At 41.8% G+C, this 17234-nt stretch overlaps 1 protein-coding gene across 1 annotated transcript in view; it reads left to right on the forward strand.

The window, feature by feature from the left end:
* Positions 1 to 13350, forward strand: part of kcnq3 (potassium voltage-gated channel, KQT-like subfamily, member 3) — a 53055-nt gene extending 39705 nt beyond the window's left edge. Inside the window, exons 6-16 of the mRNA XM_058627171.1 lie at positions 627 to 800; positions 1248 to 1358; positions 2406 to 2501; positions 3940 to 4034; positions 4550 to 4576; positions 6690 to 6889; positions 6969 to 7074; positions 7760 to 7891; positions 7974 to 8069; positions 8152 to 8239; positions 9132 to 13350. Coding sequence (XP_058483154.1) covers positions 627 to 800; positions 1248 to 1358; positions 2406 to 2501; positions 3940 to 4034; positions 4550 to 4576; positions 6690 to 6889; positions 6969 to 7074; positions 7760 to 7891; positions 7974 to 8069; positions 8152 to 8239; positions 9132 to 9839 — 1833 coding nt within the window. The 3' untranslated portion in view covers positions 9840 to 13350. The remainder of the gene's footprint in view (positions 1 to 626; positions 801 to 1247; positions 1359 to 2405; positions 2502 to 3939; positions 4035 to 4549; positions 4577 to 6689; positions 6890 to 6968; positions 7075 to 7759; positions 7892 to 7973; positions 8070 to 8151; positions 8240 to 9131) is intronic.
* Positions 13351 to 17234: the final 3884 nt, after the last annotated feature.

Here is a 17234-nt window from a genome sequence, read left to right on the forward strand (position 1 = left end):
AAGTAAAAGTTTAAGACATAATGTTAGCCTAATGTTAGCAATTTAGCCACGTTAAAGGTAACATTACACTTGTGTCAAAACTAAAGTTGGCCATAATGTCAGCAATGATTGGCTAACATTAGCTAATTAGCAAAGCAAAAGTTTCACAGCTGAAGTGAACCTTAATGTTTAGCAATAATTAGCCAACGTTAGCGAATCAGTGTAAAAAATAACATTACCTCCCTTTTTGCCATTACGTTAGCAGTGTTCAGCTAACAGGAGCTAATACGCCGAGTAAAAGCTCACAGGAAGTGGCTGTCAAATCTGTGTTAGGACATAATGTTAGCAAGAATTAAACAAGCACTTAAAGCTAACAGTTGGCCTTAACGTTAGCTGTGATTAGCTAACATTAGCAAAGTAGCGGATGTGAAGCTAACTTTACTAAAAGAAAAATTATCTATGTTTGTTAGCTAACATTAGCTCGCTAAGTAAAAGCTAACTGTTGTAATGTTTATGACATTAAGTATTTCAAAGTTAGCTTAGCGTAGCATGTTGTTTGGTGGTACGGTCTAATAAGGCATTATAGGTCAGAGCAGAACCCCCCAGGATGAGGGTTCACACCGTGTGGTGTGTTTACGTCGGTGCAGGAGCTGATCACAGCCTGGTACATCGGCTTCCTGTCTCTGATCCTCGCGTCTTTCCTGGTTTACCTGGTGGAGAAGGACGATGTCTCCGTTGACGTGTCCAACCAGGACGACCCCACCGCCGAGCCCAAAAAGCAGGACTTTGACACGTACGCCGACGCCCTCTGGTGGGGGCTGGTATGTGACACTCTGTTACGTTACGTTAATCCACAAATAAATCTGTGTTTGGTGAAAATATTCACATTTAACAAGCTGAAAAATGGCAGAAACTGGTTTTAAAGATAAATATTTAAACGCTTAATTTGACTCAAATGGAGAAGAAAAGTAGAATAAATGGAGGATAAAGTTGCTCTGATTCACTGCTGTGTGTGAGTGTTTTATTCTTGTAAATTCAAATGTTTAAAGGACGATAAATCACTGTCATGAGGTTCTGACCCGAGAGTCTGAAAGAATCTACGATCACAACTTTGTCCTCAGGTTCTGACCGTGTGTGTGTGTGTATTATGGTCTGGCTGCAGCTCGTTAAACAGCACGGTCCATGATGACGACGCTGTGAGACATGGACGTGGACAGCACACACACACACACACACACACACACACACTGTCTCTGTCCTCTCTGCAGATCACCTTGACAACCATCGGCTACGGGGACAAGACACCAAAGACGTGGGCGGGGCGACTGTTGGCTGGAACCTTCGCTCTGATTGGCGTGTCCTTCTTCGCGTTGCCTGCAGTGAGTCCACGTCCTCTGAATGCCTTAGGTTCCCAAAGGCTGGGCCGGGACCCACACGTGGGTCGCAGGAGATCTGTTTTTGGGTCCCCCACAACAAAATGTGCTGAATTTCTTTGTGTATATGTTTCATTAGGTTTTACAGATCAGCCCGTGGTCATGTGACCGGCTCCTGTGTCACATGACACATGTGACCAATAGGAGAAGGATAGACAGTCCATACTGTCCTCTTAGTGTCCTTCCTTCTTTCTTTCTTTTCTTTTTGTTTGCGTCTTAGTGCAGCTGTGATTGACAGCTCCTTGCCCCACCTCCCCGGTGACCTTTGACCTCACGGGGTTAGGGTCATACTTATCACTGATAATCTGACACCGAGGGGACAGATGACAGAAGACAGGAGGCAGAGGACAGAAGACAGGAGGCAGAGGACAGGAGACAGAGAACAGGAGGCAGAGGACAGAAGACAGGAGGCAGAGGACAGGAGACAGAAGGCAGAGGACAGAAAATAGGAGGCAGAGGACAGAAAACAGGAGGCAGAGGCAGAGGACAGATAACAGGAGGCAGAGGACAGGAGACAGAGAACAGGAGGCAGAGGACAGAAGACAGGAGGCAGAGGACAGGAGACAGAAGGCAGAGGACAGGTGACAGAGGACAGGAGGCAGAGAACAGAAGACAGGAGACAGAGGACAGGAGGCAGAAGACAGGAGACAGAAAACAGGAGGCAGAGGACAGGAGGTAGACGACAGAAAACAGGAGGCAGAGGACAGGAGACAGGAGGCAGAGGACAGAAGACAGGAGGCAGAGGACAGGATACAGGAGGCAGAGGACAGAAGACAGGAGGCAGAGGACAGACGTACAGAGGACAGGAGACAGAGGACTGAAGACAGGAGCCAGAGGACAGAAGGCAGAGGACATATGTACAGAGGACAGGAGGCAGAGGACAGAAGACAGGAGGCAGAGAACAGTAGACAGAGGACAGTAGACAGAGGACAGGAGACAGTGGAGGCGTGTCCTGCGAGCTGGTCCTGGTTCTGACTGTGTTTCTGGCTGCAGGGGATTCTGGGATCAGGTCTGGCTCTGAAGGTCCAGGAGCAACACAGACAGAAGCACTTTGAGAAGCGCAGACATCCAGCGGCTGGACTCATCCAGGTGAGACTTCTTAAAGAGGAACTAAACCCTGTCCTGAAGCTGACTCAGTCCACAAAAAGTGGGCAGGGAGTTATCAGTGAGTGATCCCCGCTGGGGGGCGTGACCATCGAGCAACTGCAAGTGCAAATTGCAGCAGTTTAGAGCGAGACACACACATTTATAAGTTTACACACTCACACACTTATCACGCTGATAAAAGTCACCGCAAACAAATGAATAATCTATAAATCGATGTGAAGGCAGATTGCTCTGTGTAGTTCATTCATACAGCTGTCTTGAATTAGCGACCTATCAGCCAATCAGAAAATAGTATTCACTGTTGCTGGGCAGAATGGACGTCTCACACACAGCTGCACAGCTGGAGTCAGAGACAAGGGTTTTTGGGTTCAGTAAATGTTATAAACACAACAAACAGAGCAAATAAACAGGCGCACGCTGCAGTAAAAAATAAAAACAAACACGCACAAACACAACCACATACAAAACACACTATTATGCACTATATTCACCAGACAGTTGATCTGCAACAACCATAGCGCACACGCACACCACTGCACATCTATAGGCTACTGCATCATTACCACCACATTTTCCGTTATGTCACTCAGCAACCGCAATTTCACAAGCCACTATATGACACAAAAACAAGCTTCCACATAAGCATAGGCGTCAGCTACGCGGGGAACACGTCCACGGCACTATTTATGATCAACAGTTTTGTCCTCACCACTTCTAAAAAATGTTATAAATTTATCATTAACACTCAAACTACCGTAAAATGATGTACCTCTTCGGTGTAGGTCTTCCTCTTGAAATAATTTCCTTCTTTTCTCCAAACACTCGGAGATCAGAAACATGATGGATCGGTGGTGTAAATGCAGTGGCCATAGCTTACTTCAAAACCCGCCAAAGGTTCAAACGTCGTTGATGACAACAGCGGGGGCTAGGGCCAGACACATCGCTGGGCCTGGGGTGTTCTGTCACTATGCATCACATTTTGATTGGCTGACGACACACGTCAGTCAAAGTTATAACCAAATAGGAAATGGCAGCTTCAACGAAAGGCCAGCAATACTACTAGAGCAGGTCCACGGAGCTATGATGACATCCAGGAAAATCCAGCTCAGCTTCACAAAAAATAACCATATTCTTTCTGGAAATATAATCATAACATACTGAAAAAGTAATTGAATTCAGACACGTTCAGAAACACATTCATTTGATTATTAAAAAATAAATAAATAAATAATAATAAAAATAAAAAATAAATACTTTTTTGATATTGTCAGGGCCAGCAGAGAAGGCCCTGCTGGCCCTGACAGCCCACCACTGACTAGATAACCTTATATACTAGTTTGAACCTGAAAAAAAGTGGTTTAGTTACTCTTTAATTGTTGTTGTTTAATCTGAGATGAATTTTCTCTTCTGAACTGTGAAGTCTGCGTGGAGATATTATTCCACCAATCCACTCAGAGAAGACCTCATCGCCACGTGGAGATTTTATGAAACAGTCATCTCTTTCCCCTGTATCAGGTAACGTCACCACAAACATTAGATTTCTCTTCACTTCTATCTTATATTACTTTGTTTATTTGTTATTTATTGCTAATTTTAGAACATGTTTGATCTCCTTTGGCTGCTGTCATATATCATATTTAAAGTGCTGCAAACACTTGATTGAAAACCAGTGAAAGGGACAGAAAAACACATTTTAACCACTTTACAAAAGACGTCTGCGTCAATTTCAGTTTCTACGATGTCTACGTCACATGATCACGTCTTTATCTCACTGTCAGACAGACTTTTCCAACAGGAAAATCTTTGTTCAGATTTACTGCAGTGACACAAAGTGACCACACGAGGCAGCAGAGGACCAGCAGCTAAAATCACTGATTTACGCTATGGACTTTGGTCCATTTTGATCCAAAATGGCCGCCTCCTTGTGACTTTTTTGTCCCTCTTGACATTATGTACGCATGTGTACAGATTTCATTTTTCCACACCCACTCACCACAGTGTTTAATGTTAACTGTGCATCTCGTCCACAGGAAGGATCACCTGGAGGTCATGGCGAGGTGGGTCCCACACACTGACCTCACTCATCCCAGAATATCCTCACGCTCGCCTTCAAACGGCTTCGGACATTAAATCAAGTGCAGAATAAATCTCAGGCGCTAATGGCTGCAGTAAATATGTGAACGATGACATGAGACGACCTCCTCGTGTGTCGCTCTTTAATCACACGCTCGTGTACTCACACACACACACGCACACACACACACGCACACACACACAAGTGCACACACACAAGTGCACGCACACACACACACACTCACACACACTGGGTGATGTCAGTGTTATAGAAATAGAAACCTATTAGTGAGTCCATTAGTTATGTTTCAATTATGAATGACAGTTCAGAGACATTAGACGCTCTGAGTTTGATGATTTCTCCGTCATGTCAGGGCGTGTCCAAGATAAAAAAAAATTAATCCTTCACTGCAGGTGAAAATGTGTGTGTGTGTGTGTGTGTTCAGGACCAGTCGTCCTCATGGAGACATTGAATAAATGAAAACTTTATTTAAAACTTGCAGGTGAAGAAATATCGTTAAATGTGTTTAGGGACCGGAAAACAATCTTCCACGACCCAAATGTGGATCCTGACCCAGACTTTGGGAACCACTGGGTCAAAGGTTAGAGTTAGGTTCTTAGGGTTAATGGGGTAATTACTGTATGTTTCTGAGTGTCCTCAGTGAGTAAGCAGTGTGAGAATGTGTGTGTGTGTGTGTGTGTTACCTGGGAAACCTGAGCCATGGCAGATAAGGATCCTCGTTGTCCTCGTTGTCCTTGTTGTCCTCGCTGTCCCTGTGTTGCCTGGTTTACAGAGAACCTGTGGATAATCGTGTCTGATCACAGAGACATTCTCTCAGCGCAGTAATCTGCCTCTCAGTTCTGTCTCCGCGGCGACAGAGAGACTGGTATTGTGCGTCGGCTGTGGGAGCGAAGTCTCTGAGAACACTGCGGGGTTCACAGGCCTCGCGGTGGCAGCTGTGGGCTCCGGTTTCTCTGCCTCTAAAACCCACAGGAGTCTTCTCTGACCTGTGATCGCTCGTCTTTGTCGGACAATAACAGAGACGCTGACGACTGGGACTTTGTCTCCTCTGTGAGGAAAAGCTGAAACAAGACGGGGGATTCTTTTAGAATACCGTGATCTTTGTTTGTTAAAAAAAGCCACCCTGCCAGCAGGTGGCGCTATGCTCTCGGCTCAGTTTCCATGTGTGCACGTGATCTGGCCGCGTTCCGTATCTGACGCTGAAAGTTTCGAGCAGATCGGTCAATGTACAGCGAAGTTACAGTGACACCTTTTGAATCTGCGAGAGTTCATGATTTGCGCGACATTTTGTTGAGGAATGTTGACTTCCTCAAAAATGCAATCCTTTTGACCCACAACAACCGACAATAATTCTGATCCTGAGGATGCTGGTTTTCCGGTAACAGACAGTAGGGGCAATGGAGACACTTAACCATCACAAAGACTCTGTTGTTAAATTCTGTTCGAAATCCTGCATAGTTCCCACTGGTTTGGATAAAGTTTTGCCGTTTGTATGAATTCATTCATACTTTTCTTTCTCCACTTGTGAGGGAGAAATTAAATATTAAATTTAAAGCTAAATATTTAGAAAATATGCAAATAGCCCATGCCTGTCAGTGCGCACCGACCCGCCCACATCTCTGAATGTATCCCAGAATGCATTTCACCGGAACACAGCAGCACAGAATACAAATATAAACCTGAAATAGATATTTTTCTGTGTCCCAAACAAAGTTTTAAGATCATTTGAGGCGAGAAATGAGTTATTTAGAATTCAAACATGTATTCTACATGCATCTTAAACATGTATTAAGATGTCATGTATTTATAGTTTATTAGTATTTATAGTATTTATAAGCAGCGACGTTGTCAGAGGTGATCAGCTATGCCTCTGCGGACGCTCGCTGCTTATTTATATTTAGCATTTAGATTTGTACGTTAGGTCTTTTGATGTTTATATGATTTTATTTTCCAACAAGGCCAGATTAACGTTCTTTTCATGGTGGTCCAGTGTCTTCTTCTGTTAACGTTTGATCACGTCTTCCTCTTTCCTCTGATAATATTAACACTTTTGCTGTTTTCTGTCCTTTTTTTAGCCAAAAGCTGAGTTTACTCGAGCGCGTTCGCCTTCCTAATGCCAGACTATCAGCTGGATCGAGCAGGAAGCTAACAGGTCACGCCGACTCCATTGAGGAAAGTCCCTCAAAGGAGCCCAAACCTGCCGGCTTCAGTAACCGCGAACGCTTCCGCACCGCCTTCCGCATGAAGGCCTACACACTCCGCCAGAGCTCTGAAGGTACGAGATTTACATTTATTAAAAATGGTAAAGAAATCTGTCTTATTTTCTTCTGATGTGGTTTCTGGTTTTGTGTCAGATGCCGGAGCTCTGGCTGATCCAACCTTAGAGGACCGGGGCTTCCCTCCAGAAGTGTTCCTGGAGGAGATGATCCCCACACTGAAGCTGGTCATCAGGGCAGTCAGGTCAGGAACTGGGTTTCATTTAAAACATCTCAAACGAAAAGCAGCATCTTTGGAGTATTTCCGACATTTGTTCCGTCAAAACAGACACATGGTTCTTCATGTTCTTCTCTGTATACCACGTTTGAGCAAATGTCTGTGAAGGTTCTCACTTCATCTTCAGGAGTCGGCTGGAGGCAACTGGACTCGGTTGAGTTAAGTTGGAAGATGTTTCACATCTGATCCTACAGCTGATGAGTGAGGATCATGTTCAGCATAGTTTCTATGTGAGCTTGCAAACTTAAAGAATGCAGTGTAGGTGCTTCACTCAGCTGATTGCTCCAGTTTAAGATCATAGCAGATGTAGAAAAAGCTTGAGGAACGACATTAACTCAATCTGGCTGCAGTGGATCTTACAGGAGGAGCTGATGGACCTCCGATCTTCCTTACACTCGGGCCATACTGTGTGCAGATGTGCTTCTAAACGCTCCAAAAAAAGCCTGAATCTCATTTCATCATAATTTCCCTAAATCATGTTAGCGGTCCAAGGGGCCACCTACTGGCTACATAAAGTACACCTTTAGTAACCTTCAGGGTGTACAGTTGCTATATTTTTTGGGAGAAAATCATAATCTCAGAACACTACAGAAGAATTATTGGTGGTTGAGGATTATTCTTGTAAGACTAACGTGAACTCTGCGTCTCACAGGATCATGCAGTTCCTCCTGAACAAGAAGCGGTTTAAGGAAACTCTAAGGCCTTATGATGTGAAGGACGTGATCGAGCAGTATTCTGCCGGACACCTGGACATGCTCTGCAGGATTAAATACCTCCAGACGAGGTCAGCGGTACCGCACGGTCTGTCTGAACCAATCAAAGCTTTCCTCTCACTCCAGCTCATCCAGTTTTTCTTTTCCTTGAAGGATCGACATGATCCTTGCCCCTGGACCCCCCCTCACCCCGAAACACAAGAAAACGCAGAAAACGCCTTTCACCTACCCGCTAAATCAGTCGCCCAGGTACTGTCACCCACTCATTCAGATTTTTGGTGCAAATAAAAGTTTGTGCAGTGCACGTCCACTCAGTGTCCCTGTGTTCCAGGCACGAGACCTACATCGCCAAAGCTGCTTCCATGCCAGATGCCGACGACCAAAGCATGATGGGTAGATTTGTCAGGGTGGAGAGACAGGTCAGAACTTCACATGTTCTGACACGTGGGACAAAAACAACATTTTAGTTAAACTTTTGATGGCTTTGCTTTTACTCAAGCACAATTTTCCAAAGTTCTCCAAATCACACAGAACCACATGAGATAAATATCAGCAAATTAAAAGAATTAAAACAGAACAAAAAATGTTGTGTTAAAGTTAGGTCACAGTGCGCGGGAACTTCAAGTCGTCCAAATCACTTGTAGTTCCGCCCACTTTAAGTTCCGCCCAGATCTTTTATGCTGGAGACAGCCCTCCCTCGAATATTTATGTCCACAGTAAGAAGATTTTTAATATCTGTGAGGTCTTTCACAGCGAGTCGTGCTAACACTGAGCTGCAAATTGTCCTACAACTTAACTTAAAGATTTAAATTTAAATAGAGCACTGATTGAGTGACGGGTTTTCACACTGCCATGTTAAAAAGCTCAACCTTTACCACACGCAGACCCACAATGCAGTTTTGCAACAGGATGGTTTTGCCACATTCAAAATGAATGGGCATTGTGTGTGTTCTGTGTTGTGAGTCCTCTGTTTAAAGCTGCTTTCAGACCTGGACTGAAGTCCCGACATCCTCATTGTCAAGGATCTGTATTTGTTAACACAAATGTCCGTAGCAGTCGTTCTGGGTGTTTTCAGGAACTTTTCCTGTTCCCTTGTCTAAGCTCCGGATAATGTCTGAAAGTGAGGTCATGTGAGAACACAGCAGCAGAAACTCTGGACAATCCTCAACCCAGGCTCCTCCCCCTCACATGGGTGCTCCAGAGGTTCTCCCGCTGTTGTGAACTCTTTTCACTCAGACAACATCTGTTTTGTCAATACCCAACTCTTGAAAATTATCTGGAGCTCCTGTTTGAGAGTCTGTTCTGTCTTAGGTGGAGGACATGGAGAAGAAGTTGGACTTCCTGGTGGACATGCACATCCAGCACACTGAGCACCTGCAGGTGGACTCAGCCGGCACCGCACACATGACACTGGAGACCTGCAATCCGACGGAGAGCGGTGAGATCAGGCGGGTTTTCTTGGACTACACTGAGGCGTTCCCTCACATGGCGTATCAGGTACCACCGGTCAGCAAGTTGAATCCATATTACGGTCGGGGTGGAAGAGGGGGCGGAGATGTTCTGGGCTTAGGAGGAGGTCGCGTACCTCCAGATCATCAACCACCGCACTCACACTTCTACCAGCACAACCCTCCGGCTGCCATACCCACTTACACGGAGCGTCCAACAGTTTTGCCAATCAGCTCCCTGCAGGACTTGTCGGTGGGGCTGGGCAGGACCACAGGGGGGCGAGGGGCTGACTCACCTCTTTCCATGCTGTCGGTGAATCATGAGGAGCTCGAGCGCTCACCGAGCGGCTTCAGCATCTCTGGGGAGCGGGAGGGGGAGGAAGGGGAGGACCTGTCGACGGGGGCCAAGGTAGCGACTGGGGACAGTACCTGGACAAGACCCAGGCCGAGCTACTTGGCGGAGGGGGAGACAGATACTGACACAGACCCCTTCACCCCCAGTGGGGGGCCCCTGCCCCTCTCCTCCACAGGAGAGGGATTTGGCGACGCTGTGTGGACCACGCCACCATGAGGTGAGGTTGTGGTCACACAGGGATCCAAGACTCTGAGATAAGACCTTTAAATCCAGCCCATGCCTCTAAACCAGTTTAGGTCAAAGCCACATCTCTGTACCAAACCACTCGGACAGGTCTGATCCGCCACGACGACACCAGGTCAATGACCTCCAGAGGCCACTGCCGATCTCATCAACCAACCGCAGTCCAGACAGAGAGCCATGGTGTGGAGATGCCCAGCGACAAAGGGAATCCAGATGTTTGTAAAGTAAAGCTCTGTACAGTGCACTCTTCGCAAAAAGATTTAGCTGAAATGAAAAAGAACATTAATCTACATATAATATACACCCAAAAGCTTTATCGCTGCAAAGCCAACCGCACTGCATGTGACGCATGCGATTTTTAGTGTAGACACTGCGAAGTTCAGGATATCAGGAAACAGAAAAGAGATTGAATGGGAAACATATACTTGCTATGCCATTTTCTAACACTTATTTTTTATATGAATACATTTTCATTGTTCTGGTTGTTTCTTTTGCATGGTTTGCATGATGATGCACCATTGGGGGGGGGGGGTGAAGATCGGAGCGTGAAAGTGGAACCAAAAGTCTCCTGTGTTTGTTTTGTACGTCGATGGTGAACGTATGAGTGTCTGAGTCTGTTGCGTTTCATCATTTCTGTCCCCAACACTTTTTTGTTTTCAGGCCCGACAAAACTTTACACACAAAAAATATGAAACACTAAATCTCTGCTGCCTACGTGAACACATGAATTCAAGGACGTAAAAAAATCACGTACAGTTTTAGTTTTCCGCATTACCCGAAGCTAATGCTAAAGCTAAAAACGTACGTAATTAAGATTGACAAACATAGCTCTTCGGCCCCGGTAGTGTACTTAAATTTACTTAAGTTTACTCCCCTGAAGCAGGAATTTGTGATTTATCACAAGTTAACAACCAACGTAACTAGTCACGTGGGGCTAATGCTAGCGCTAACATTGTTCATAGCGACACTGGAAGAACCAATGTTTTCTTTGAGTTTGCGATAGTGCCTTAAAGGCTCACTAATCGCAGACGATTGCAACGTTTTTTTTTTTCAGCTTTAGACGTCAGGCGATGCCGATACGGAATGTAACGATATTTACACTTGAATTATTACACGCTTATCGCATGTTCAAGCACCTTCGAGTCAGGTGACGTTTACAGAACAGCTTCCACGCCACGCTTCAACAGGAAGTCACAGTGGCATTTCCTGTTTGCCCCACACAACATGGTGGAGCTCGCCATCAACAGGGGGCACTTTTCTCCTGCTGTTACTATGCTATTTATTTGTTTTCTTGTAGTTTATGTTTGAACACAAGAGGTGGATTTTGAAAAAATGTGAAAACAAAAGTTAGTGTTAGCGTGTTTTTATTTACTAATTACGTTGATCACGTCTGTGCGATGTTAAACTTCCTTTCCAAACTATTTGACTTACTGTCCAAACTATTTAACTTCCTGTCCAAACTAGTTGACTTCCTTGGCTTTCAAAATAAGAGCTACAGACTTGTTGTGTTATAAAAAACTTACAGTCAATAGTTAAAAAAACAAACAAACACATTTTTTTGTTTGTTATTTTTAGTTTTAGACGTTATTTTCCACGACTGTCGTTAAACCTCAGCATTAACAGGAAGTGGTCACACCGTGGCTACAGCACACTTCCTACAAACCGCTACAAACTCCACACACCCGGTGCTCCCAGCAGGAGGAAACAAATGTCCAGATTCAGTTGAAACGAGGTGTGGAAGCAGAAAAACGAGTAGATCTAGTGACGTGAACCAAACACTTATTTACTGATTTATTAAGAACTTATATTCTATTCTTATTCACTAACTTATCAACTTATATTACAGTTACAACTCTTATTATTCTTCACTATTATCTCTGGATTTTAAATGATCATGATGATCCCTGCTGTCATTCATTCATTCATTGTGCCTCTGAAGCTGAGAATGACTCATCATTCTGCGTTAAGTGTTGTCAACAACAACACTGGATTAAATTTTCTAGTAAATTTCCAGAAACTTTTCCATGGGAACTTTTGTTGGGGAATTTTGGAAACTTTTCATGAGAATTTACTGTATATTCTGGATAATTTAAAGAAAATGTGGGGAAATAGGATTTTTCTTGGGGTTTTATGCACTTTTTTTTTAAAACAGTCAACAGTTTTACTTTTGTGGCCAACGGGAAAATTGCTTTTTTTGACGCCACGTGAATCCTTGAGAAAATGACGTGCAAGCCAGAGGGGGCGGAGTCCATACAGTTCTTATAAAAGATCCATGTCATGTGATGGAGGAATGTACAGGTGCATGTAAGGGAGCGTAGACTGAAGATTGTAAACCACACACAAACCTCATAGAGAAAATCAGCGATTTTAGATGGTGTGGACACAGGAGCTGCTGGTCCTCTGCTTCCTCGTGTGGTCACTTTGTGTCACTGAGGTCAATCTGAACAAAGGATTTTAATCTGAAGTGACAAAATAAGACATTTGAACTTAGTGATGGAGGCAGCAGTGGATCAACAACTCCTGTGTGTGTGATGTTAAAATCACTGTGCTTTGGTGTGGGAGAGTGAGTGGTTTACAAACTTACAAAAACAGGGGAAATTTTAGATTTCTTTATGTTTTAGCCACTTAACAAAAGTTACCTTCAGATTTGAAATTTTTATTCTCAGTTTATTCTCGTTAGTTCCCATGGAAAGTTTCCACTTTTGAAAATTGCCTGAATATTGCAGATTAATGAATGTGAATCTGATTTTGTCTTTTATTCAAAGGTTTACACTCGTTTTTCACTTTGTTTTTGTCACTGCTTTTGTCTCATTTAGTTATTCACACATGACGTGATTGACAGATGTAAAAGTTGTAATGTTTGTTTTTAAATGTGTTTATCTGTGTTTTTGTGTTTTTGAAGAATTTAGAATCTCTGACATTTACAGTTTGTGTATAGTCTCTTCTAACTGGTGGTCACATGACAAAATACTGTTTAAAAAAATATTTTGATATTTTTAAAAATTGTTTGTCTTCCAATAATTGAAGATGATTTTTTAATGTTTTTCTCCCACAAACCTGAAAATTAGACCTAAAAATAACATGTCTGAGTTATAAATGTGCCATAAAATGTAGATTTTTTTCAGTTATTTCAGTTTTCACCCTGTAATCCTCACCGATAATCGCAGAAGACGAGTGCTAACATGACTTTGTTTTTTTTTTGTGTGAATGAAACAACAGTTCCACACACAGACGTCGCACAAAGGTTTTGTGTTCTCGGCGTAATACGACTTTTATTTTATGAAATATTTGCCATTTTTAATCATAAGTCGTCACAAATTCCACATTTTTGTTCTCAGAAACTTGACAAATGTTGGTTCTGCTGTGTGGCCACAGGATGGCGCTGATGCTGCAGTACATGATTGTTCTGCAGCTTGTAAATCACATGACGTTGAAAGTAAAACCCATAAACTCAGACTCTGCCTTTGAATAAATTAAGATTATGTCCCGCCTCCTTTTTTGTCAAGTATCGGACTGACATGAGTATCGTTGTATATGGTTGGGGGTGGAGTGGCTCAGTGGTTAAGACCGGTCCCCTGTGTGCGAAAGTCATGGTCGCAATGGTCGCAAGTTTTGCTCCACCCCTGGCTCGTTTATCGTCCAGCTACCGAGGAAAAAAAAACATGTGGATAAACCATGCTGTTTTACACCGACCACCAGGTGTCACTGTGTTTTCATTCTGGTTCAGTTTTTTGGTTTATTCACTCACTCACTCAAACACAGCCGTTGTATCGTGAATTTAACGACACGTTGTTAAACATGAATTTGCATTATTTCACTTTTACAAACTTTATCAACTATATTTTTTACCAATTTATTTTATAAATGGCTGAAAAATCTAAATCTGAGTCTTTCAAAGCCATAATCTGGACTTTGTGTGTGGGTGTGTGTGTAAAGGAGCACTTTACGGCACATGTGGGGTCAAACATGGAGCTTGTGCTAATTGTGTTCATTGTAACTGCACTGAACGACACATTCTACATAAACTTTGTCATTTTTAAATTGCTATAAATGATTTGTGCCTTGGCTTCCTGTGGTTCCACGTCTTCTCCACAATTTACATTTACATTTGATTTCTTTTCTTTTTTAAACTCGTGTTTTTTTGCTGTTTCTAGCATCTGTGTGGACGCCTGCATTCACACAAACAAACTAACAAACACCAAATATGACGGGAAAACACTCACTCACTGTCTGTGTTTGTTGACGCCCAAAAGCTATGTCAAAAGTTACATCTGCAGCGCCCCCTGGATTTGTAATTCCAAAATACAGACTTCACAATTGTCCAGTCTTTGGACAAAGCTACGATGTTAGTTTGTTTTTCTTGAGCCTAGCATCACATTAGTGTCCTAGTTAGCGAACCTAGCTAAGATGCTGCGTCACCTCAGGCTAGCTGCGAAACACAGATACAGATGCTAACAGAAGTTAAAGGAGTGAGGAATTCAGGTAAAACCATGGAGTAAAATTAATTTGGATTTAATAAATCAGCTTCATCCAAATTCCACAGTTTTACACAAGATTTAAAAGAAACAACTCGACGTCATTCAGATGAAATCATTGAGTCACCTCAGGCTAGCTGCTACGTAGCGATGATAATGTGAGTCACTGAAGTCACTGACAGTCACTGTAACAAACAATCAATCAATCAATCAATCATCAGAAACCACATTCACAACCTGAAAAATATTACACATAATTTACAGTTTGAGACGACAAATCTGTTCTCACCTGGACAGATAATAATAATCTGATTCGTTGTGTGAATGCAGCCGTTATGAACACATGAATCACACAGATGTTACTCACAGCGTTTTTGTTCCTTTTGTTTCATTTTAAAGGGAAAGTGTGAACAACTTGACACGAGTGGCCTTCAGAGCTCTGCATTATCGTTCTCATCATGACACTTTGAAAATAATCAAAATAATAATTTAAAAAAAAGGAGAATAAAGTTGCCATTTCTTTTCTGTCTTTGATCACTTTTAATATTTTTCTTTCAATGATATAATATGCAAATGTATTCTTACATGATTTTTTTTATTTTTGTCTTTTCAATTGCACCAGTTATTAATAAAGTATTGAATTGAAAATTGAATGAGTGGATATTGTCACGTGAGTTTATGTATTATTATTATTATTGCATGAATGAAAATTGCCAGCCTTTATGCTATTTTTTAATACATGTAAGAATTGGTGGTGGGACTCGATTAAAAAAATTTATGTAATTAATAAGAGGCTTTGTAATTAATTAATCGTATATCAATATTTGACACGAGAAGCACATTTTTCAATTTAAATAGATTTTGGTTTATGACTTAATCAATGACTAGACACATAAATGAGCTTAAACAACAAAAACGTGTTTATTGTCATCAGTGAGTGTTAACATAAAGTGCAATATAATTGCATTGTTCACAAAGCACAAACTTAAATTAAAGTTAGCTATATTCAAGCTTTTTCAGGACTTTTGTAAACGTCTATGTCTTCAACTTACTTACTCATTTTGGCTCTGAACCCTGTCATCTTGTCGAGTGTGGATTGGCGACACTGCTGCTCCAACGAGGAGCGTTGTCTGTGCTAGCTGCACACGCCACACACACACACACACACACACCACGCAGACACACAGGCACTGAACCCAGCAACAACTTCTCATCATGCTTCTCACTGATTCACGGTCCTTACACAATACTCAAGTATGCAAGTATGTACTTGCATACTTGAAAAGTACGCCAGGAGTACATACTTGCCAAGTACGGGAGTATGATTCTTCAATAGGAACAGCGGCTACTTCCTTGTTCTACTGTTTGAATGTCGGGTGGCTCCAAGTGCTTGAGCCTCATCACCGCCACCTACAGTGTTGATTAATGAACACATGAAATACTTTAAATAAATGCATATATATAGTTATTATTTTCACATTTTCAATATTAACTTCATTTATTAATTTCTTTTTTATTAAAATATACAGTACAATGTGGAAAATAGATGTATATATTAATTTATATATATAAATATATATACACATACTGTATATATACACACGTACATATAATATTTAAATACAGATACAATGACCGTGCGACTTTAGATAAATCTAAAATTCAAAGTTAACATAAAAAAACATTAATAATATACAAACTTTCAAACTGTCAGGTCAAAACATTGTCATTAAAAACAAAATAACACGTTAACAACAAATCTATGGATCGCATCAAGAATCTAATGACAGAGACGTCATTATTTCATCAGGACAGGCCGAGGTAATGCTGCTCTGCCGGTTATGTGAGCACCAGTGTCTGCAGAGGCGGAGCTTATCACCTCTGACAACGTCGCTGCCAAACTATAAATACGTCAGATCTTAATACACAAACCACATGTTTGAATTCTAAATTCAATTCTAAATTCATTTCTCGCCTCAAATGATCTTAAAACTGTGTTCAGGACACAGAAAAATATTTATTTCAGATTTTTATTTGTATTATCTGCTATGTTCCGCCAAAATGCATTCTGTTATCCATGACTTTCCCAAGTACGCTCAAGTCACCCGATGCATACTGGGTAAAATGGGCGGAGCAAGAACACTTCCGGGTTTGAGAATGCATTTTGGCGGAACATAGCAGATAATACAAATAAAAATCTGAAATAAATATTTTTCTGTGTCCTGAACACAGTTTTAAGATCATTTGAGGCGAGAAATCAGTCATTTAGAATTCAAACATGTGGATTGTGTATTAAGATCTGACGTATTTGAAGTTTGGCAGGTGATAAGCTCCGCCTCTGCGGAGGGCAGCGTTACCTCAGCCTGTCCTGATGAAATAATGACTTCTCTGTCATTAGATGCTTGGTGTGATCCATAGATTTGTTGTTGACGTGTTATTTTGTTTTTAATGTAAACGTTTTGACCTGACAGTTTGAAAATGTGTATATTATTAATGTTTCATTTATTTTAACTTTGAATTTTAGATTTATATTAAAGTTGCATGGTCATTGTATATGTTTTATGTATTTAAATAAAAAAATATAAATTATAAAACTTCACTTACTTCAATAACTTCAAGTTATTGCGAGAACTGACGCTTAGGCCAGTCCGTGAAACTTAAACCAACTAGTTAGTGTTTTTCATGAACCTGTGAATATAAACCAGCTTGACTCTGTAGCTGACATGTGAATCTAAGCCTACTAAATAAATGAGTATATGAAGCTAAACCAACTAGTCACTGACTAACCTGTAATGCTAAATGTGTGTAAATGTGTGTGACATAAAAGCCAAACCGTGAAGCTAAACCTGTTAGTTATTGTGTTAACTGACTCTGTGAAGCTAAATGTTGAAGC

This window comes from Solea solea, chromosome 1 (assembly GCF_958295425.1).
Source record: "Solea solea chromosome 1, fSolSol10.1, whole genome shotgun sequence".
Classification (NCBI taxonomy): Eukaryota; Metazoa; Chordata; class Actinopteri; order Pleuronectiformes; family Soleidae; genus Solea; species Solea solea.